At 38.2% G+C, this 25,145-nt stretch overlaps 1 protein-coding gene across 7 annotated transcripts in view; it reads right to left on the bottom strand.

The window, feature by feature from the left end:
- Positions 1-25,145, bottom strand: part of ndst2a (N-deacetylase/N-sulfotransferase (heparan glucosaminyl) 2a) — a 118,047-nt gene that overhangs the window by 8,256 nt on the left and 84,646 nt on the right. For 5 of the 7 annotated variants that reach the window (XM_084093804.1, XM_084093807.1, XM_084093806.1 and 2 more), the window contains one exon: positions 5,816-7,452. In XM_084093804.1, the coding sequence (XP_083949930.1) occupies positions 5,816-6,835 (1,020 nt within the window). In that variant the 5' untranslated portion in view covers positions 6,836-7,452. Of the gene's footprint in view, positions 1-5,815; positions 7,453-16,774; positions 16,870-25,145 lie in introns of all 7 variants that reach the window. The other 2 variants (XM_084093805.1, XM_084093803.1) reach the window with 1 other exon arrangement.

Genomic DNA, 25,145 nt, shown 5'->3' with positions numbered 1-25,145 from the left:
AATACAAAATGATCCTGCCATCAAGCCCTTCAAACTCTGAGAGTGATACGGGGGTATAAGCGAATTACAGCGCTGTTCCAGCACAAATCAGATGGCGGGGAGAGATAGTGTCGCTTTCCGCACAAATCTAACACAAAGCTGAGCCGATAGTTGCAGCAATATCACAAATCAAGATGAGCTGCTGGGGAGAGAAGGCTGCTGCTTCGCCATGAAGAGATGGCATCTTACGCTGATTTAAGAGACGCCGGTGTCCCTGAGTATGTGTATCCAATATTTGTTCTGCCTTGAGTGTGTTTGCTCAGCATGTCAGCATAATCCTGCAGTTTTTATGGCAATCTGCGAGCCGTCCAAGACTGCAGGGTGGTGTCCAGAGTGGATAATCAGTAGTGTGAATCAACTTTGACAGTCTGATAAAAAGAGTTAACGTTAGTTAAAATAAAATGATGTTTCCCTTTAAAAAAAGAAAATGTGGTATTTCTTTGACGATCAATAACCTTGATCAAAGTTACGACAGAGAAAGAGAAACAGTCAATACGGCCAGAGGTCAGAACAAAACTTTTGTCACCACTTTGCCATCACAATAGACTTAGCTCAGCACTGCAGCACCATTTTCATACCTGAATCCTATTTTCTTCCCATAGCCAGTCTGATTATCTCTAACAGACTCAAGATTGTTCTTAAGACAAGATTCAGCTCCTGCAGACAGATTGACTGCATGCACAGCAATGTCGCATTCAGCAAAGGGAACACATTTGGTCAGTGGACAAGGATAAAATATTCATTCCCACACAGATATTCTCTTCTCCCCGTACAGCTGATAATTATTTATATAGCGCTTTTTACAATACAGATCGTTTCAAAGCTGCTTTACAGTGATAACAGGAAAATAATGCAACAAAAGTTTGTTTCGGCTGTACAGCAGATCTAGAAGAAAATAGCGTCCTAGTCCAGCTTAAGTTCAGTGTTGGTTCATTTTTGTTGCAAAAACGTTATTCATTTAGTTAAAACAGTGATGTCATCGTTCAGTTCTTATATAATGGTGTAAATGCAGGCAGATCAACAATATTGTTGAATATTAAGTGTCCCCAACTAAGCAAGACAAAAGCCAGAGGCGACAAAGGCGACTAAGTCTCTAAGTACATTTGATATGTCAAGAAGCTCAAATTTGCAACAAACTGTGAAAATTAAAGTATAAAATAATCAGGGTCTAAACTTAACCAATTGAAAGTAAAAACAGGCTTTGAAGTGTAAGAAAGTTATCTATTGAACTACACAATTTTTCATGTCTATTTATTTGTAAACTTGAATTTTAGATTCAAATAAAAAATGAAATACATTTAACATATATTAATACATAATACATAATTCCTTCTTGTTATGTTTAAGTGGCACTCTATATTTCACATCACTGAACAACTATTTAAAAGTACATTTTTTTCTTCAGAACACCATCTGCTGATACATGGAATATGACCCACATTAAAAGAACAAAATGAAAGTCACAATCACTGTTTTTTTTTTTTTTTTTTTTATAGGTGCCGTTTCACTGAAGACTGTCTCACCTTGTTCATTATGTTGTCAGTAACCCAATGACCTGTACTTTTTGTCACAAATATACAAGCTAAAATGCAGAAATAATCTGTGCATATGACCAAAAATGTCTAATACAATGCATATATTGTGTAAGGGAGAGCGGGGCACAACCTAACACTTTTTGACTTCCTTAGTTTGTGTAAATCCCCTTGGGGTTCAGAGAATTTATTTTTTCCCACATTAATTTCTATTAATTATGTGGTTTTGTTTCATTAATACAGTGTTTTACTTTTTTTCTTTATTTACCCCCCCAAAAATGGAACCGAAATGTGACAACATGCCATAGGTGGGGCACATTTAACTTATGACAGCTTAAAATGTAATCTGATGTGTTACCCCACCTCAATAGCAGCACACAACGGTACATTGTACCTAACAATAATTTTTTTTATGTAAATACAACCATATATAAAGTGACCGATTTTTCTTTACTTGATACGATAGTGGCATCTAAAATTATTAAAAAGTTATTATCATGAAAATAACTGAAAGTGTTAAAACGTCTTTAACTTAAAACTAGATTTTAGAACAATAATTAAAAAAAATAGAACAATAATAATAATAATAATAATAATAATAATAATAATAATAATAATGATCTTAGCTTACATTTATTATTTATTTGGCTTAAATTATGTTTTTTTTCTCATAAAGGGACAATTACAGTTGCACCACCTGACATTTACCTGACATTTGCAACTAATTTTACATTGAATAGGCTAGGCTTCTACTTGGATGCCTGTATTAGCTTTTGCCCATGCTAACAAGTTCATACATAATTAAAAATTTTTAATACAATAAATAAGTTTATGATAAAATAGCATTTTTCTAGTTTTACATCGGTTGTACCATATGACATGTAAAGTGTACCAACCTACCCATACTTGAAAGTAGCTAATTTTATCGGTATTTGAGAGAGATCTACAAACCTTTTCAGTCTGCCACAAAGATCAATTGGGGTCTTTTGGATGATGCATTATCATACTTGCTGTTATTACCTTTTCACTTTATAATAAAATACGTTGTGCTACCCTGACAAATATGACCATAAAAATTGCCGGACAAAAGTTCTCTTTTCTTTTCTCAATCTTAAATTATTATACAATTAAGCCATAATATTTTATTTTTGAATTTATTAATATTAAAACACCATTTTAAATAGTTTAAATATACATTTTGGGGCTTTAAAATGGCATAAAATAATTACATTTTTGTTTTTAATTTTATTTAACATAATTGTAAAATTTTATAGAAAAAAATGATTCATGTCATGAATTTTTCAAATTATTTAAAGGAAATAATGCACAAAAATATATACGTCAAGTCATTGACCCATATATACTATAAACACATACAAAAAACCTAGGAAATATATTAAAATATCATTGCTTGATTAAAATAAGTAAAGCAAAACAGAGTTTCATGATCATTAAAAATTAAATTTGGAACAACAATGCCAATCAGAACAAAGCTAATTATGTCCTCTGCACAGGAAAAAGAGCAGTGAACTGTGTGTACATATGTGAATAATGTATGCAATGTGTAGCGAGTAGGTGGAAATAAGCTGAAAAAGCATATGGAGTAAGAATAGATGCGATTAGTCCACCATTAGACACAGTTTGTTTGAGTTTTCTATGCAGTACCACTGGCTGAGGTGATTACAGCCCACTTGTTCAGCTTGAGGCCAGGTGGCATGGCATACATCACCATACAAAGCTGGCAAAAGAACAACAATGTAAACAACTCTGTGGGTGGATAATCTGTCTGTTACACACATATTCCTGAAAATCATTTATGCTATCTGTGGAAAATAGAAGAACATGAATGAACTAAAAACCATGTCCTTGCTCCAAGATATTGTCCCTAGTAACCATTATGATTAAGAATGACTGTAAGAGAAAAACATATGGAAATGAGATGCTACAATGCTATACATTCTTTCACCAGTAAATAATACATAGCAGAGGTTGTGTAACAGGCTGTGTTTTAAGGGATGTTCGGGGCTAAATGCAAGTTAAGCTCCATCAACAGCATCTGTGTCATGCTGTCAATTACCACAGAAAGTAATTGAGTCATCCCACAGTTTGCAAAAACAAAACATGTTGACAAAAGTGTACTTACAATTGAAGTATATTGGGCAAAACACAGCAATTGCTCCATAGAATTCTACTGTTAGTGCACAGATGCTATTGTTAGAGATTACCTTGCATGCAGTGGTTTTCATACTGAGGTACTGGATGGATAAACTTTTAGAGACGTTTATACAGAAATATTAAATATTCGTTTACATTTACTGCAAATGGTAGGTTTTAATATAGAGCACTGACGTCCCTTTCCCGCTGGAACACGCAACCTCAGCCAGACTGAGTGGCAAAAGAGCTGCTACGTGACTGGATTTAAGAGGGGAAATGCAAAAACGCAAGTAAAACAAACGATTATCAGTTTAAACTAAAGGTTTAACTCGATATAGTGTTCCTTACAACTTACCAAAGATCCAGTGATCCATGGATATTAACATGCAGCCAGAAATCGTGTTTCCTGACATTTATGTGCCTGATTTCGACGTCGGGGAAAGCAAATTTGCCTGTGAACGCTTTATATAAATACAATATATAGGTAGGTCTAAATCCGGGTGCTTACTTATATCGATGTTATAAATATCATCATATCGTCCAGCGCTAAAACTTGTATAGTTTTTGTCAGTGTTTATTTAAAAACATCCAATTATGCAGAATATACGATGGTAAGTCCATTTGCTTCTCTGTTCTGTAGCTTTCGGCAGTCTGTAAAAATATACCTCAGATTTCTTGTCAAATCTAGTTGTTCAGTCAATCGCAAAGCTCTTTCCCATTTTAGATGCGTCTTGTGTGTTTTTCACGGCATTCACGCTGAAAACAAATGCTGCTGCTCAGTCTTTTTGCCACTCAGTGGGCATAACCACAGTCACTCCTGCTGACGGTGACGTCACACACATATCCTCTATTTGCAAGGTATGAACATGATTCCCAACCCATGTTATACAAACTTGGCAGAAACTTAAAGGAATAGTTCACCTAAACATTTAATTTCTGTAATCATCACAGTCATTCCAAACCCTTGTAAATTTGGAGCTGCTTGACAGCAACAGGTGCTTTTACGTTCATTATATGGAACAAAGTGGTCATATTATTGTTTATAATGAAAGTAAGTCATGCAGGTTTGGAATGACATGAGGTAGAGTAAGTAATGACAGAATAATGATAGAATTCTTGTGTTCGTGCATAAGCTATTCCTCAAACAGAAAAATAAATATTTTATATCAATGCTGATAAAAATCTACTTTTGATCATTATGCTGACGTTACAGATATCCATTCGCCATTTTAGCACATCAAATTTAAAATTGTCAAAGACCAATCATCAATGTACTTTTCTCCACATCCCTTGCATATGAAACTAAATGTTGCTAACTTTGTCAAATATAATTGATGGCGAGCTAATTAACTGCCTGACTGACTCAGATGTTTCTGCTAAAAAACATCTTCATGTTGTCAATGCAAATGGGACATTAATTGACATATTTCTTATTAGAGCTGTTCATTTACTTTGACTATTTTCAAAGAGGATGACCTCCAGGTGGTGTCTCTCTTTGCAAGTGTATACTACACATTTATGGCTCCTGAGGGTGTACAGACCACAGTCAGCAGAGTAGTTTGCATATTGTGGAAGGCTGAAAGCTTCTACACAACCTGATGATGAGAACTGGGAGGGATTCATAAGTCTGTGTAATCAGCCCTTTTGGCAGAGCCGCTAATAAATAGGAGGTTAATAGGCACATTGTCCAAACAGAGCACTTATCCCTTGCTCTAACAAGTACATTATTTTGAGTACTAGCTGTTAGTCTCTCCATGACACTACAGTGCTCAAAGCATCATCTGCGTAGTGTGTACCATGTTATCTGTTAGCCAATACATCATTACCCATTTCGAGAACATACGTTTTGCTCGTTACGTCAACAGCTGAGATGATGAGTTTGAGAGAACAATGTGAATGCTCACAGTTAAACAACATTGAGCAGCTTAATAACTTAGAGATAGTTCACCCAAAAAATTAAATTCAAAAATGTCATTCCAAACCAGAGAAAAAAAAGAAAGTCACAAAGTTTTAAAATGTCATTGCAGTAAGTAAATGACAGAATTTTTTGGGTAAATTATCCCTTTAACAAAGATAGAAGAGACACGTACCTTCACATCTGTCACCTTCATCCGCGTCCCCTCCTTTCCCACAAATATATCATCCACGTCAACTAGCAGATGCCTCTCCAAGGACAGGCAGAGTCTTTTTCCTGTCAGATAGGCTATGGCATCCACAAAAATCAACTTATGCAGCCAAAACGACAGATTGTTGCCAAAAAGCACTCTTTGAATGCCATCGTGAAGGCCAAGGTCCTGAACTACAGTGGCATGAAGGGCTCGATGGGGGCCCAGGTGGGCCAGCGCTTCTGAGGACTTTGTGACGGCCAGAAGCACAGGCTCGTAGGTGCTGTGGTTAGACTGAAAGACCGTCCAGTCATCACCAGGGAGTGGGCCCTGCTCCACCTCATTGGGTTTAGTGATGTACAGTAATGGGGCAGCTGGGTTGATGTGGTAGTCCCGTAGGCCCAGGTTAGAGTGCAGGAAAAGCGGGAAGCCCTTCAGCTGGGCACTGAGCAAGGAGTTCTCATTGGCTTTAAAGAAGCCGATGATGCCCACGCCGAATTCTGCGCAATATTTATCCAGCAGGTCACGATTCCAAGCATCTAAGTTGACATACTTGAGAATGTTCTCATAAATGACCAGGGCGTAGCGACCAACATCGCGTTCCATCAATGTAGGCATGTCACCTTTGCTGGGTGCAATCTCAGTGTGGTAACGGAAGCGGCTGGACTCGAGGATAGCTACAATCTCTTGTCCGAGTTGAGAGTAAATGCTCTCCACAAAGACAAGCACCACAGGCTCCGTTCGAGAGTTATCCACCACTTTAACCGTCCTCTGCCGGCCTGTGAAAGTTGGCAGGAAAAGAGGAGCCCGTTGCCCTCCTGCTGCAGCCGTGACAACTCCACCACAGTCACTGAAGGGCAAAGGGGGCGCCTCTTTAATTTTAGGGTTGTTGCTGACATAGTAGGCCAGGAAAGCCATGGAAAGCAGGCAGAAGACGATGAGCGCCAGGATGAGGCGGTGGAGCTCTAGTTGCCTGACGCCCCGCACTAACTTCCACAGCCCCATGGCCACAATGTGAAAGCGGGACTGGGGAAGAGAGGGGGGCAGAGGGGAGGCTGAGAGGATGACCGTTGCAATGTTCGCAGCAAGAGGAGGACAACAGAGAGGAAAAGAGAAGGAAAAAGGAAAAAGGTTGAGCAGCAGACACCAGCACAAGCTTTGGGTCAAGAGTAGCCATTTATGCTAGGTCACCATGGCCCCCATAGTCCATGACGTGTGTCTCCGCTTTGATTGCTGCCTCTAGCCCCAGCCCCAGTCCTCCAACCAGCACTTTCACCCCCACCACGCGTTCCCTGAGTGCACTCACTCTCGGCTGGCGTCTTGGGATAAGAGGATTAGGTTTCTTGATCTCTCTCGACACTCCACCACCACTCGACAAAGGATCAGCTGTTTTACCACTGACTTCTTTTGCGTTGCTGTGCACCAAACTTTCAAATAAGCATGTGCTTCTCGGTGTAGAGGGCTCTTTTGGATATTTTGGAGAGATTCGAGGCCGGTGCTCCACTTGCCCCGCTGGCCTCAGCAGCAAATACTCTGAGGGTGTTCACCACTAGGGCAGGATGGTGAACATGACCCCCAGTAGAGGCCCAGCATGGACAGTACATTCACCATTGAGTCAGAACCTGAAACGGAGAGAGAGGAGAGATGCAATCAGTTCAAACATCAAACAGCTTTTAAAGAGTGCATGAAGCAAGCAGAAGCAAGCAGATCTTAAGCCTAGTGAATGACCAAATGCTGCATCACTCTTTATACTTCCAAGTGGCCATGTGATTTTACTATTAGTGTGACTGTTGATGCGGACCACTACATTACCATGGAGTCTTCTTTTTTCGTATGACACCTAAAATAGTCCTGAAGCTCTTGTCCTCCAGTAAGATAGCATTACAGGTGGGATAGAGGATCACTGACCTTTTGTGAGTGACCTTATGGTCACTGTTCCAGTGACTGGAACAGTTTTAAAGATGAACCTTAAACAGTACACTTTTTAGAGCATGGGAAGGCAGATGATGGGTAATTCAAAACTGTGATTGGAATGCACTGTTTGTAAACTTGAGAATATCTTAAATATTCTCCATAGGAGAGAACAAGTTAACAGTTAGATTGAGTTTCAAGATGCTTGAGACTGAAATCATCGAATTCCAGGCACATTTTCTCGTTCCTCTCCCCACCAAGAGAGGCTTTGTCAGCTTACAGCCGACTATCAGTCTCTGACATGATCAATGCTAGCCATGCTGTAACTATAAATCAGGGCTGGCACTTAAAGGATCATTTTTCCCACAGATGGACAAGCATGGCCTGTGCTTTGGTCAAAGGCACCTTGTCTAGGACAGATGATAAGCTAAGAGAGAGAAATAAAGGAAATGAGAAACATAGCATAAGGAATGAAAAGACACTAAAAAAGAGAAACTTTACTTCCACCCTCAAAGCTAATAATTAATTCAGAGAATCGTAATTTGGTAATTCACCTGTCTGAGAGATGGCAAATAATAATTGCAAAGAATAATTACAAATAAAAAAAGAGAATGGGAGCAAAGTGCTCAGCTGTATTAAATTGTTCAAACTCAGAATGAACTCTACAGAAGAACACATCCTGATACTGAAACCTAGGTTATTATTAGCCTGGGAGCACTCTAACCTCACTGACCAGTTCTACATTAGTTCAAAACATACACACAATCAAATACAAGTGCACACAAACAGCAGGTTTCCATCACAACACATTGCAATTCATGAGATCATAAAGATACACTCAGATCAGTGTATCTAATTCAATATATTATCTGTACGGTAAAGCAACAGGGTGTGAGATATGGAAGTAAAATAATGTCAAATGTTTTTGAAATAAAAAAGCCTGTTGAATTGCACTACTTGAAAAAAATAGGCATTGCATTAACCATGCTTGCATTTTAATGCATTGTATTTTTAGGGCTTGCATTTTTATGCGCTGAAATTCAACATGGTTGAATATTTAAGCTGTGAATATTTCAATTAAAAACATTTCAAACACATTTTCATTATTAAAAATTCAATAATCCATATTCACCTTTCATATTTCACTTCCAAAATATTCCAACTGTTTAAAAATACAACCTATAATATTCAACAGGCAATTTTCGGTCCATTTTATTTCGCTTTGAAAATTCGCTTCCACAAATTCAGTGATTCAAATTCGACAGAAAATACTACGATGACATCCAGGAACTGCAGGAAAAGCAGTATGCGGAAAAGATGATAAAGACACAAAAGCTGTGTTTATGTTTCATTCAATAACTTCATTGTTACTTTCCCTGTGTAGCCTACATGTTATCAGCTTTCTCTACCATGAACGGGATTATAATCGGTTTCCCTCAATACCTCATCATACTCAAGGATTTCCCTTCCGTCGGGACAAAACGCTTAACGTAGCTTAATGGACTAATACAGTGATATAAAAGACCAAACTCGCACCTTATTGGGGATGTAGGCTGTAGGCTACTATATAGGCTAGCAGGCAAGCAGATGGACTCAGAATATGAACTTAACGCGCAAAGTTTCATGCAGAGCGTTTCGTGATACTGCCATAAAATCAACACTTGATCAATTAATACTAACACTTTCTCTTCTATTCTATTTCTCTCTCTCTCTCTCTCTCTCTCTCTCTATAGTATGTCTACGTGTATTGCATTAGCTTAAACTGGGAAGAGTCATAGCACTTGCATATTGTTGTCCTCCTATTGTTAGTTTAACTAAATCGCTTTGGATAAAAGCGTTTGCTAAATGACTAAATGTAGCCTAATAAATTTAAAATTGGCTTGACATTGGACATTCGCACATTTAGTAGGGGTGGGAATCTTTTACCATCTCACGATTCGATTCCATTCCGATTCTTGAGGCCACGATTCGATTCAAAATCGATTTTCGATTCAAAAAGATTTTCGATTCAAAACAATTCGATTTTATTCATAATGATTTCTAATCAGGTTTCTGATCATGATCTACTCTCATCTGCTTTGCAATACAGAATGACAAACGGAGACATTAAAGTGTCTTTTTCACATTTATTAAGTTCAATTCTCAGGGAAGTGCCTTTTATCAAAAACATTGAAAAAATATTTTTACTTGGTACTTTTAAAGCAAAGTATTTATGATGACCCATAACGAACTTACTTCCAATACTTCCTATATTAATTGTATTAATAAAACAAATGGAAGTGATTTGGCAAGTCAACTGTAAGGTTACATTTGCCAGCATATGTCCCAACATTGCTGAGAACCAACAGGAAAATAAATGTGTGCCTGTACTAGCAGCATACTTGTAGTAAATTAATACAAACTTCAGCATATTCTGAATCTCTAGCATTTAATAATAGACTTCTAACCAACATCCTCTTGTTATTTCCAATGAGCAATATAATCCTTCAGACAAAAAAAAACATTTTGCTGTAGCAAATTCACAAACAGTTTTCGTTCAAAAATATAGAATTATGTACCAGAAGCTATCATAACGTATAATGCTTGTGGACTTATGCATATTCTGAATAATTAGTAACATACAAAGTCGCTCTTGACTTATACACAACTAAATAATAAAGAGTTATGACTTGAAATGTTTGCTGTATACCACAATCAAAAATAGCAAAGAAAGTGAATGAACATTCTGCAGAGAGTAACTTACAGTCAAAATGTAACTTTTTGTGACTGGCATTGCACATATTGCATACAGATCAGATCGGTTTACAAAGCATATTGATGTGAAAACTAAACAATACAGAAATTCGCTCTCATACAAAAAAAATACTAAATAGATCACAATGAAATTGCCAATGTTCCATACGTTAGCTTTTAACGAAGACATTCTCTGGTGCCGTTCGGATTTGGCGCTCAGCCATCATGCGTCTGTTATGTGCGCGTCTCTGTTATGTGCACGCCACAGACTGTCCGCGCACTGCACGTCCGCTTCAGAGTTCCGCCTTTTGCGTTCCTTCAATGTTACGTTATTAGATTTTTTTTTTTTTTTTTTTTTTAGAAAATCGATTTTTGACATTTGTGAATCGATTCAGAATCGTCCACGTCCCGAATCGCGATTCATCTAAGAATCGATTTTTTTCCCCACCCCTAACATTTAGGGACCGTCTCTAAAGTTACATACAACATTGGCATACACGTTTCTAACTTCAATAGCAAACTAAAATTTATTTGAATAAATATCAAAAATCCAAAGGGTGCGCATTATGCCTGACACTACATGAACACTTTACAGTTGGCTTTATGACTGTAAGTCGTTCTATTCAAATGCTATCGAAGTTAGAAACGTGTATACCAAATTTCGTATACACTTTAGAGACGGTCCCTAAATGTGCGACTGTCCAACGTCAAGCCAACTTTATGCCAGTCTATCACAGGGAAACGCTCAGCATTAAGCTTTGCACATTATTCTGAGTCCATCTGCTTGCCTGTGAGTTTGGTCTTTTATATCACTGTAATTAGTCCATTAAGCTACTTAAGCGTTGTATATGTCCAGCAGGGGAATCCTGAAGTATTGAGGGAAACCCTAATAGCCTGCATGCAGCACATCGCCACAATATAAAGTTAACAAACAACCAAGAGAAATATACGTCAACCTCAAAAATGTAACATTGGATCTGTACATCCGCATCGGGGAATAACATTAATCTCGTTCACGGCAGAGAAAGATGCATGTAGGCTACACAGGAAAAGTAACCGTGAAGACACTGAATTTAACATAAAACAGTCGTCATAATAATCACAAATACACTTGCATTGCTGTGAGTTTTATGAATGAATGGCTTGTTCTAACTGTTGCTGGTCTTCGTCAACAACACGCGCTTTTGCACCACCTGCTGGTGAGGTTGACTAACAGCAGATGGAGAGTATGCTCGGTAATCTACTGCTTTTCCTGCAGTTCCTGGATGTCAGTGTTGAATTTACTGTCGAATTTGAACCACTGAATTTGTGGAAGCGAATTTGCAAAGCGAAAAATAAAATGGACCGAAAAAAGCCTGTTGAATATTATAGGTTGTATTTTTAAACAGTTTGAATATTTTGGAAGTGAAATATGAAAGGTGAATATGGATTATTGAATTTTTAATAATGAAAATGTGTTTGAAATGTTTTTAATTGAAATATTCACAGCTTAAATATTCAACCATGTTGAATTTCAGCCCATTAAAATGCAAGCCCTAAAAATACAATGCATTAAAATGCAAGCATGGTTAATGCAATGCCTATTTTTTTCAAGTAGTGCAATTCAACAGGCTTTTTTATTTCAAAAACATTTGACATTATTTTACTTCCATAGTGAGAGAAGGAAAGGCAGCCCTGAATCATTGAGTAGAATGGTTTCACATGGCATGTGCTGCTAAAGCCAGGATGAGAGTACTACTGAGCACTTCTCATCTCAGGAGAATAGCGTTCACATTTGAGCCAGAGAATGCAATCATGAACTATTCAGAGCTGAACTCGACCAGGAAATGATCAGGATGGCCATGCATATCTTGTGTTTATTACACTACTCTCGTCAGGAAACAAACATGCTTACAGAGTAATGGTAAACATGAGCACAGGAAGAAATAAGATGGGGGAGTGCGACTAAGGGAGGAAATAAGATGCAAAGGAGGAGAAAACAAGAACAAGAAGGAATAAAAGATGGTCAGGAAAGGAGATAAGGAAAAAGCAAGCGAGGCAGCAGAAAATCACTGCTAACTAATAAGCCTCCACTGTATTGAAGCAGAGTATGCATGTTTGAGATTATTACATTTTCCCTCGTAGTGATAAAGTTTTTAAGGATGAAGGTTTAAATCTTTCTAATTTGCTTATTTAGTGCTCAGTTATTAAATATTATTTGTGCTCAATTTTTAATATTTTTTCTTATTATCAATGTTGAAAGTTTTTGCTGCTTAACATTTTTGTGGAAAGATTATTTGATGAATGAAAAGTTCAAAAGAACAGGATCTATTGAAATATGAATATTTTGTTACATTATAAATGTAGTGAATCCTTGCTCAATAAATGTTCTTTTTTTTTAAAGAGAAATTTGAAAAGATTTTTTAATGGTTGAGTATCATGGTTTCCATAAAAATATTAAGCCGCAAAAACGGGTTTCAACACTGATAAGAAATGTTTCTTCTGCACCAAATTAGCATATCAGAATGATTTCTGAAGGATCACATAACACTGAAGACTGGAGTAATGGCTGCTAAAAATTCAGCTCTCTCATCACAGGAATAAATTATATTTTAAAATATATTAAAATAGAAAACTGATTTTGAATAATATTTCACAATATAAATTGTTACTTCATTTGAGATTAAATGCAGCCTTGGCAAGCATAAAAGAGTTATTTCAAAAGCACAAAAACATTTAATTATTCAAAACTACCTGTCAAAAGGATTCATTTTTTTTAATAATTAAAAATGTGTGTGTATATATATATGTGTATGAAAGAGAGATATTAATATTATAGTAAAATAGTTGTCTACTAGCTACAGCAACTCGCTGACCTCCAGCAATTTGAATGATGTTGGTATGAATATGCACTCCTGACATGAGACACAGAGATGAAGAGAATCAGGAAATTTATTAGAATTGTTCTGTAATTAGCAACAAAATGGAAAGTCTCGCATCAATATCCTGTGACACTACAATTTTCCTGGTAATACAGAACGGTGTTATTGTGGCAGAATGAGGACAAAATGAAGAAGTGAGTAAATGTGAGACCAAGTGTAAGAGCAAGACAAATGACTGATTAGACAGGGGCGTGAACAGGTGCATACAGATGTTATCACCTTGATATGACACACATACAGGCACATACCAAAAGACACACATATTCACCAAAATATGGGAAACAATAAGTTTCCTGTGCTAATTTGTCTATCCCACACTGAAAGTTAGGGGTGGGCGATATACCGGTAGACACGATTAACCGGTAGAAATGTGTCAACCGGTAGAGTCTCTACCGCTGTTACGCTCATGTGACTTTGTTGTGCTGCACAGGCATGAAAGCTTATTATTTGCATGCTTTTTCAAGTGATTTTAAACCCACAAAGTGCAATAATGAGCCAAAAAAAAAAAAAAAAATGCTATATGCACGCTGTCAGAGAGATGGTTTCTGAACGCTGTCTGAGAGACGCCGTGCGCAGATGAAGCTGCTGCTCAGAGCACGTGAGTATTGAACTGAGTGCTTTTATGCAGCCTAATTGGGCTTGAACAGTTAAATACACATACTTGTGTATCAAAATGACTGTCTTTGCAAGTAAACAGTCATTTAAGTGAACGTAAACAGTTAATTTAAGAAAACGCACAAGTATATTGGATCCGTGCGTTTGGTCTCAAAGTGACAGCATCCAAATCTACCTACTGTCGTCTGTCATTAATGTTAATTAAACAAAAATAGAGAGAATCTCTCACTGCTCTTGACTGAATCACTTTTGTAACTTTAATAAGAATGAATGTATATTTAAATTTACACAGTAAAGACTATGCAGGGCTTTTATACATTTGATTACTTTGTACAATTTATGTAGTATTTCTTATTTCCAGTGCTCAAGTTTTTCAGGTTGGTCCATTTCATTTGTGCCTTTGTTCTATTGTAATTAGTTTCTTTGTTCTTTTGTTATCACTGTTTATTTGTCTTCAGTAGGCTTGAGAGTTTTGTTGTTGTTGTTTTTTAAAACTTAGGCTAGTATTAGCTTTTGTGATATTGAAAATGGTGATGAGGATGAGATTTCAATGGTATCAAAAATGTTGATATCTTAAAAACGTTATTTAAAGTGATATACTGTATATCATTATTGTGAAATAAAATTACTCATATCCTGATATAAGATTTTGGTATCACCCACCCCTACTGAGAGTGAAGCAAAATCACATTTGTGTGTCCCGTCAAGGTCGATTATGACAAACTGGGATTTACATGAAAAAGATGGGTTTAATCATATAATGGCATTTCACCGGGTTAGAACAGTGTTAAGTGTACATCGTAAGATTACCAACCAGGAGGGAACTAGTTCCTGTGGTGCTGCATAAATTACCCCTCAAGACTGCCATGCCTCACATGACCAATATGACCTCTGATCCCCTGACCCATACTGGCTGAGCTTTTATGAGGGCTATGTGGGGTCTCAGGTTTTCATCACTTCAGTTTCTTTCTGCTCTAACCGAATTACGCCAGAACAACTTAATTTTTTGAGCTGTCAAGATACAGGAAAAACCTGTATCTTGACCGCTAACAGAAATCAGATACAAACTCAATCAAACCAGTAGCTGTGAAGTAAATGCATTAGCACTACTTTATCTATACCAAACTACATTTTTACAAATAAATAAATAAATAAATAAAGTTAAGGCTTTGTTAGTGGTTGCCAAGGCACTGCTACAGAGTTGCTAAGTTGTTTTTCGAGTGGCTTTTTAACATATTGCTATGTGTTTGCCTAATAACCCAAGTCAAAAGAGTCCACCTCAAAGTCTATTATGTTGTGCTCCATATATGGACGTCTATGTGATTTATTCACCCATATTACCATCAGTCTGCAGACTTGGAATAGTGCAACTCTAGAATAGTGCAACAGTGATTTGAGGTTTCTTTCATTTCCTTAGCACAAATGGTGTGGGACACGTTACACACCAAATTTTAATACGTGTGGTTAGGGGTCTGTTTCAACCTCTAACCCCAACTATGTGCAAATAGTGATGCTTGCCTTGGCAAACAGCCTTAATTAGCCTACAGGAGTCATGGTGCAGTGTAAAAGTGACCAGCAGGGGGCTTCCACACACAATGCGCAGAGAATTAAGGTCTCTGGGCAAAGTGGAGGAGGGGGCTATCATTAGGCCCCAAGGTCATATTGTATTTGAGCCACAGGTGAGCAGGCCTCTGGGCATCTCGCCTGTACAAACAAACAAACACACACACACACTTGCAAGAAAACCAGACCGCTTCAATCAATACTACGTATAAAAAAGAGAGCACTTTAAACTGCTACTATGTGTGGAGAAATTTAATGAGCCTGCAGCTTACCTGCTACATCCAATTTTCAAGAAAAAAAAAAACACAGAGCGCTTCTACAATAACAAAACGATTTAATAGCAGAAAAAAATCTTTAGATGGATTCAATCCTGTGGGACAATTAACATGCAAATTGTTTGTAGAATTTACAAGCTGTGGGGGACGGTTGAAAAAACAGTTCAGCTTATTTTTAATCAAAGGAAATGTTTTAAAACAGCTGGAGAGTGTGGCTTAATCTGAGCTATAATTTTGCATCCCTGAATTCGAGACAACCGCAGGGTGACAAACTCAATGCTTGCATGAACCACAAATGTTTGGGACAAAGAGATGAAGTGAGGACCCTCTCCTCAGCCTCTCTGTCCCTGCAACCCTAGGGTCAAGCCTTCCCTACCCAAACACCACAATGCTGACCGTCAAATTCCACAGGCCGCTGCCCCCCTCTGATTATTCACCATGAATAACACACCAAATAGACTCAACTCTAGTGCATGAAACGCATGCCGAACAAAAACCAAAGAAGAAAGGATAAACCCCCCCCCCCACCACCATTTGTCTTCTTCGTGGCATTTCTGATTTCAGCTGAGAGGGGAAAAACAGAAAAAGAAATTAGAAAACTGAAAGTCAGTTCCATTTTAATATTCCTGCGAGCTGAACTGTCTATCAAGTTTGTGAATTTCTTTTAGTGTGGATGGAGATAAAAGAGCTTTGCTGCTTTTCATCCCATTCAGACATCAATTGGGCATATGAAGTGCGGCTAAACTACGTCTTTAAAGTGTTTGTTTTACTCGTCCATTTCTCAGAGTGCTATGTGAGAATGAGGGCAGCGGTGCTGATAAAGCTCTGCTTGTGTTTGGCTTTTGAGAACACCAGCTTCTCTCTTTCTGCCTCTCTGAAAATAGTGCAAAAACAGAATGTATAATGAGTGACTGAAAAGGAATTACCCAAACTAAGCTGATTTACTGATGTGAGTTGCATGCTGAGGAGCTCTGGCAGGATTCACTGTCGCTGGCCGCTGATAATTCTTGCAGTGCAGTCTCTGTTAATTGAGGGATTACAGGACAGCAATTAGCGAGCCAGACTTAACTGGAGAGGACAAAGAGAGTAAATAACTAACACAACTGGGACAAGTCTCCAAATCTGGGTCACAGTTTTTTATGAGAGCTACCATCTTAGAATAAGATGCAACATCTTACGGTGACAGTCAGACAATTGCGTTACAAGGGTAAAATGATGTAGTGAGTCTGCTAACTTGCTGTTGTACCTGATGATTTTGGAATAAATTACTTTAAATGCACTGTATCATTGTGCTAAAAAAAAAAAAGAAAATGAGAAAATAGTGAAATTACAAGGGGAAATCTACACAAGTGTCAAGGAGTCAAACAGTCAACATCATATATGCAAACCTAGAAACTTTTGCTTTTGGACATTTATTCAAAATTTGCAAGTGTTGTTCATGCAGTCTACCACAAAGACTGATCAAACACTTTTTGGAGATTACAGGCAGGTTTTAGGAACTAAATGAACAGTTCCATTCACTAGAATCTATGGATACCTAGTATCTACATGTACCATAACACCTCTTTACCATAATGTTGAAAAAAAAAAAAAATGAAGGTCATAGACAGTTCAGTAAGTTTGGCAGACAAAATGGTGGATAACAACCGGCGAATGACTTACAAGCTTATCAGATTTGGCTGTCAGTCATTCATTTGTCTGTCATTGGGTCAGCTAAAAAATAGGCTTCCTTTTAATACATGAATTGGAATTTAAATCGAAATAGCCACATTCCACAGAAATTTGAATTGAAATGAATGAATGAATCTATCTATCTATCTATCTATCTATCTATCTATCTATCTATCTATCTATCTATCTATCTATCTATCTATCTATCTATCTATCTATCTATCTATCTATCTATGCTTATGGCCTACTTTAAAGACTTAAAAAAATTCTTTACATCTTTACATCACTCAAAAGCAACATTAAAAGCTTGTCTTGATAAATCATGCTTTCCAAAATTGCAGTTCTACATTCTCAATTCAAATTCAAGAACTGAATCAAACTGGGAATGCCGCACAAGTCTCACTGAGGAAACAACTCCCTATGAGTGGCCACACAAGTGTGAGATTCATGACTCAGAGTAAAGTATGATCAGAAAAATCCTACTCATCTACACTTACTAACACTCTTTGTTAATTTAACATCAAAAGATTTTGAGAGACCAGATCTTGTTAGGAATGACAACAAGCATTGCTACGGTGCAATGGCTGGAGGGAAGCAGATAAAACGTTTCATTACAGAGAGGAGGAGTGATTAAAAAAAAAAAAAAAAAATCCCACACTGAAAAATATTGAGGGCTAATCTCTCTCATTACAGCAGAATAAATATTTAACGATTAAAAATGGCACCTCATTAGAGGGGTGATTTGTCAAGAGAGTGCGCTGCAGTAGGCAGTCAGTCAGAGACGCCTCTCCCTCATTCTCTCGCAGGTGGCACCCGTGATGAGCCCACTGGCATCGGGAAGGCCATGTCAAAATATTTGCATTGCTGGTGAGAATGGCATGCCTATCATCCCTGCTAATCCAAGCTCTGGAGCGTCACCACAATACAGAAGTGCATGTGATCAAAGTCATAATACGTGTGTGAGATAAAGAGAGTGTGCAGGCTCAGTTGCCACATGCTAACTGTGCTGTGACTGGGCTGGTAATTGTAAGTATATTTCAGTTGGCCAATATTGGTCTAGAGATATTCAGAGAGGTAGGGACTGAGAAAGCGGAAAGCTGCAGTGACAAGAATCAAGCTCAGGAGAGGCTGAGGACACGCCTGAGATCCATTTACCTCGAGATCAAGTTGTTCCCGTACCGCAGCACCACACACGGCTGTCTGGAGAATAAACCTTCCGCTCCTGCACGCTGCAGAGTCGAGCAAACCCGGCCACCCACTGTGTGTGCGTGTGTGGGATGGGGGACACGTGCCTGTTCCGAAGGCAGAATGAAGGAATCTGACCACCTGTCTGCTGGATGACCCCCAGGCCTCCCTGATCTCATAAGTATGGTGTGAAAAAGACTGTTCAAGCTGACCACCATGTGATCCCTAGTGGCTCTACAGTAGCAGTTCACTAGTAGGTGTTCCTAATCGAATGCTATATCCAATGGTATCAAGCGGGCAAGAAAAAAAAACTATCCTCAAAAACAAACGACTTCTGGTCTCTTTTCATTACAAATCGCTGCTAATGTGAACACCCTTAAAAGACTCGGAAAATACGATAGAGGCAGGGAGAGAGTGATAGGCAGAGCTGTGCATCATTATTGAGAAGTGAAGGATGAGCGCAGGAGAGAGAGAGAGAGAGAGAGAGAGAGAGAGAGAGAGAGAGAGAGAGAGAGAGAGAGAGAGAGAGAGAGAGAGAGAGAGAGAGAGAGAGAGAGAGAGAGAGAGAGAGAGAGAGAGAGAGAGAGTTGAGTCCTGTTTACACAATTTAACTGTCTTGGCTGCCTCTCATATGAAAACACAGAATTCTGAGTGTGCAGGCCAAAGTTTTAATCAAACCAGAAGAGTGGTAAGGTCAGGGTTGGACATGTTACAGGCATGATTGAATAGTCAATTCATTTGAGCAATTCCGAGAGCTACTCATGTAATACAATACCGAAATCTCTTAATATTCTCAATGCAATTTGGGGAATGTAACTACCATATACATTTCAAAATGGTCAATCCACAGACAAATGCCCACAGCCTGCATAAAGTAGTGGTGCCTTGTTTTCACAAGCAGTGTTGACTTCCGTGAAAATGTGACGTCAGAACATTTCACAAGTGACTGCTTCGTAAATCAGGCACAGTTCAACGCCGGTTTTTCAAAGAAGCTACTCATCAAAGATTCTACAGTCTCTACATTGTTGGGCCCGACCTCTTATTCGCTACCCGTAAATAAACTTCGAACACATTTTATGTTACATTATGGAACCAGCATAATCTGAAATTATAGTTTGTAAACGGATATGCTAAATTGATGCTGATGTGTTGTTTTGTACAGTCTATGGTTGCCACAAGCTTTGATAGAATATCTGTTGGAAACAAGACAAAATATGTTGTTTGTTTTCCTAAGTTACAGAAACTGGCCCTGTTGGTGTCTGTTGTTTTTATTGAGTTAAAGACGGTCAGACTGAGTTCACTCAGTCTCTGTCTCTTTTGTTTTGCTAACAGAAACTAACGTTTAGTGTACTTGCATGGGTACACATGGGAGTTTGTTTACAGACAGTTTAAATTAGCGTTAACGTTAAATCTGCATGCAGCATCGATGTAATGGTAATTATAATAACTCTTACAATAACCGAAAGTTAAAAAAAAAAAAAAAACGACATTAATTACCATTTTGAAACGTCCTTTTGTAAGTGCGTTTGAGGAGGTGGTTGGTTGTCTCCTGTCGTCGCCGATTCGGGGTCTGAGTCCGGCTCGAACATATAAGGCCGGATCACATTTTCCTCAGCAATGTCCATCATTACAGGTGTTTTATTTACCTTACTTGTGAGCATCACCAAGCCACAGCAGGCTACAGCACTTAAACTTAATATCAGCTATATTTATACATTTAAAAAACTAATTTCAAACATATTATTTTCAGCTTTATTTAAACCCTGGATTTGAAATGTGGATTCTAGAACTCCAATGTGTCGACTGGGTGATTAGTACATATACTATGAGGCAGCTTACTAAATAATACATTTAAAAAAAAAAAAAAAAATGTGTGGTGTGTTTAGCATGGATGATGTGTTCAGAGTTTACAAGCGAGTATTTAGACAGCACTAGTCTTTGGAGTACAGCGTGTTTCAACTTGCTGAGCATGAGAGAGGAAACTCGTCCTGAGGTTTGTCCTGAAAGCACAGGTCTGGTGGCAGATTTAGGACAGAGAGATTGCGGAGGTAGACTGTTGACCTCATCTGCCATTACACAGCACCCACATGTATATGGCAGTTGTTGTTTTTTTTACCATGGTATCGATGTCAAAATTCTGGCCAGTGAAAATTGAGTGACTAACTTTGGAAAACCACTAGCCACATTGGCTGGTGAGCAAAAAAGTTAATGTCAAGCCCTGCTTTAACATGAGTAACTTGTGATGCAATATTGCTGATGTTGGCATGTCCCATTAACTCTCAGATTGTTCAACGCAAAATGTGGTCTAATACGCTAAAATAACTTGTTTACTTCTCATTTTCAAAATGTACTTGCCTAAAATAAAGGCGAGGAGCTTCTTGTTTTTCCCTGAAACTCTTCTGAATAGTATGAAGTGAAACTACACTGTCAAAAACACACTCAACAGAAGTTCCTCTCTACCCACTTCCAGTCAGAAACTTCCAGAACTTATTAAATAACCTCCAAATGTCTTTGAAGAAGACAAGAGAAGTGTCTTTTAACCAAGTACATCTCTGAGCAGAGGAGACCAGTCATCTTGAAAAGCCCTAAGAGTGGGATGCTATTTCCTCCTATCTTTATGCTTTCTGATGTCTGGCGGTGTGCAGACGAGGCAGCAGATTTGGAGAGTTGATGGCACTGTCCCTTAGCAATGTCCGTCCTCCTGGAGTGAAAAGCAGGCTGGGTCGCTGAGGAGTTCACAGGAAGCTCTGATCAAAGGCAGCCCCTGAAGGAGCTCTGCTGAAGGGAGCACACATACCTACAATCGTCATGGTGGCACTCAGCTGAAATCTAGTAGAGGGTCTTACTGCCTTCCTACTTCTGTAACAAAAGCACTTCGCAAAAATGGTCACGAAAAGAGAACTGATCGTTTTTGATTTTCCAAGGCTCACACTGCCAGTGTTTGGAATTGATGACTGTATTTACTCAAATTCGTCTGTACATACCAGGGACGAGCTTGAGTATTTGGAAAGGATACTAATGATCATAAAAACAATTTAGGAAAAAAACATTTAGTTAAGCATTAAAATTAAAATTCTGGCTGATAATTAGTTCATAATTATTTACAATGAATATTTTTCAAATGCTATAACTGAATTTAGGGTTCACAACATTATAAATGTACAGCATGACAAATTTACATAAAATTAATAAAACGAAAAACCCTGGAAAGAGTGCACACACATGCACAGAACGGGTTTCTACAACTAGACAGACTGCAACTGAATGGAACAGAATTAAACAGAATTACACCATTTTGAATTCCATATTAAAAACACAACCAGACACAGTAAAAACAGTCAATGTAATGAAATACAGTGCATGCTTATTTCAATATTGAAGTTACTCTGCAGCAAGTGCAGTGACATGCACTTTGAACGTTGTTTTAAGTTGGCCAGCTATGATTTCAGGTAATTTTTTATGCTTTAGGTCTGTAATAAAAGCATACAAGTTACTGAAAAAAAAACCCCTGATACAATGGTTTAATCTGACGCATGTACTGTAAATAGTCATTTCCCTCCCCTAATTTGCTATAACCTTGAGTAACGCGTGTAACCATTGTGACAGTGACAATAATAAATACTTCGAATTGCATCTTCAATGAATACATATTTGAATCATATTGACACTTCGGCCCACTGCGTTCATCCTTTGAGGTGAAGTTGAGGTGAAGAACACCGTTTCTGTTCATGCAACAAATGAATTAAACTCGCTCTTGAAAATCGACTGAGACTCCTAAAATTTAAGATTGTCTCCTCTTTTCCTCCTCTAACCCTTTTCTCTAATGCATTCAATAACATGCTTAATAACCGCTTTAAAGAAAGCAGAGACTGCAGAAAGGTGTGTGTTTCAGAGCATATTTGTGCAAAGTATATATAGACAAGGGAATGGTAAAAATCTATATATTCTTGAGCAATGTCAGAGTGGCCAATCACGGCCAGCTTCTGTCACCAGTGTCATCATGACATGGGTATTTAGAGCTTTCTAATTGGTCACACTGTGCAAAGACACAGAGAGGCAAAATGACAACTGACAATTGATCCACTCTCGCTGTCAAGTTACACTTCCACAAACCGCCCACATCCTCTACCCAAGGTGCTACAGTAATACAGTGCAACAGAAAAATGCAGTTTGAAATTTGCAGCTCCCTTTGGCTTTTATATGATAGCATGCTGCCACAGCTGGCCAATCAGTGGCAAACGCTGCCTCTGTGAACTCTTCATTTGTTTGAGTAGGCGTGAGAAAAAGCGACGGGGGGTGCGTGTGTATCTGATTCTGAGAGCGACCTTGCTTTCTTTCTCTACTCCGTATTGTCATTCTGTTTCTCTGGCCCGGGGTTTAGGACCCTCCCACATCCACCACAAAAACCAAAATGCCTCTTTGCTCCAATTAGAATTTCTTTGGCACAACTTCTCTGCAGTTATCTTTTCACTTTGTATCTGTCTGAGGAAGATGCTTGCCAGTATCCTCCATTCATGCTGTGATCAATCCCACCATGCACACAAAAGTCCTGGAGGACCCCACAAGCACAAACTTGCCTTTAAACTACGTCTCTTTCTCTCACGCCACACAAATACAGGCAGACATCATTATACTATTGAGGAGATGTGCATGCAAGGCCCCTCTGAATAATGAATCTTTCCTTACAGGGAGGTCTGAATTAGACAAATTAAACTGTAACGAACCTTTAGAGCAACGTCTTGTTGACAGAGCCCTCAATGAGGTAACGTCTTTCCCTCGCACTGGGTTTCAATGTCTAGGTGAGGAAGTTATCTCCGGAGGTACGCTGAGTTGGTAAGGTGCTTGCTTAATTGGCACAGAGCAGGAAGAAGGACAGGAGAGGAGACAGGGAGGTGGGGGTAAGGTTCAGGGGCCACGATTCTCTTCTTGGCAGAGCTGATGGTACTACTGGGACCACACACACATACAGTATACAGGGACACACAGGGGAGCAGGCTTTTGTTAAGCATTGTCACTTCACGGAGCAGGACACTGAAGCATTCATACCATCTCTCGCTCTCTTAAACACTCAGAATACAGAGGCTGCAGAATAATGACAATCATTCAAGTACACTAACATGCCCGCTTGCAAGAGTATGCCTGCATTTACACACCCACACACAGCCAACACAAACAGCAAAACGGCAAGATTACCACACACACACACACACAATGAGCATGTTGATGGACCCAAAAGGAATTTCTATGAAAATCTCTACAGTTGTAACCCACAGGGATATCCAGATAGAGTTTAAGGGTGCACAAAATGTGATTTTTGCATAAATTTGTCATAAAAATGTGATCTGATCTTCAGTTAAGTCAAGAGACTGCGTAAACAGATAAAACAAAGAGACATTTTCGTGCCTTTAACGAACAGTGTACACATTCACAGAGTACAGTGTGGAAAAGTAGAGTATGAGAATCTCTAGGGTAATGACTTTCGCAAAAGCTAATTGGAGTCAGCTAACCTAGAGTTCAAACAATAAAAGTTGCAGCTGTTGGTCACATTCTTCCTCCCAAAACTTTAATGAAAATGTAATGATGGAAAAACTAAGGGGATAGTTCACCCAAAAAATCCCTCATTTCATTCCAAACACATAAGACTTTCGTTTATCTTTGAAACCCAAATGAAAATATTTAATGAAAACCATTCAACTTAAAAACAAAATCCAGATACATTTTTTAATTTATCTAGATTTAATTTAGACTTTTGTTCAAATATAAACATCGATCAACACATATTATATAAGCACATCTTGTAAAAGTTGACCGATTGATCGGTTTTGCAGATTAATCAGCACAGATAACTGATTAATCCAGATTAATCCAAATATTTTATATTTAAAAAGTACAGTACATTTTTATGGTTCAGTACTGTGTTTCTTTTATTTTTGTAATAAAGTTCAACACTATTTTATGTGTTGTGTTTGTTTTCATTCAGTATCCATTTTAAAAACTATCAGTTGGGTAAATCTGTTATTGGCCAGCATGGGCCAACCTAGTTATTGGCAAAATCCACTATCGGTCGACCTCAAAATCATGAATGGAAAACAAACTCTAACAAACCTGCTTGGAAGTACAAGAACAAACTTCATTGGTTTTTGAGCTTCCATGTTCCTTTCATTACTTTTACATTGTCTTTATGAATTTTTCGTACAATGGACTTTCAATGGAGGGGCAGACATCTTTCAGGTTTTAATAAAAATTTCTTCATTTGTGTTTCATAGATGAAAGAAACGTCTTATGGATTTGTAACAACGAGGATGAGTAAATGATGACAGAATTGTGATTTTTGGGTGAATTAACTCTTACTAGTTTTAGACAACTTGCTGAAAAATAAAATGATTGTATTTTGTGATTACAAACACTTCTGATGTCAATCAGCTATTTTCATAATTGGCG

This window comes from Abramis brama (genome assembly GCF_963993115.1).
Source record: "Abramis brama genome assembly, chromosome: 19".
NCBI classification, from domain to species: Eukaryota; Metazoa; Chordata; class Actinopteri; order Cypriniformes; family Leuciscidae; genus Abramis; species Abramis brama.
The sequence above is the reverse complement of the archived record's forward strand: the minus strand, read 5'-3'. Positions and strand labels throughout refer to the sequence as shown.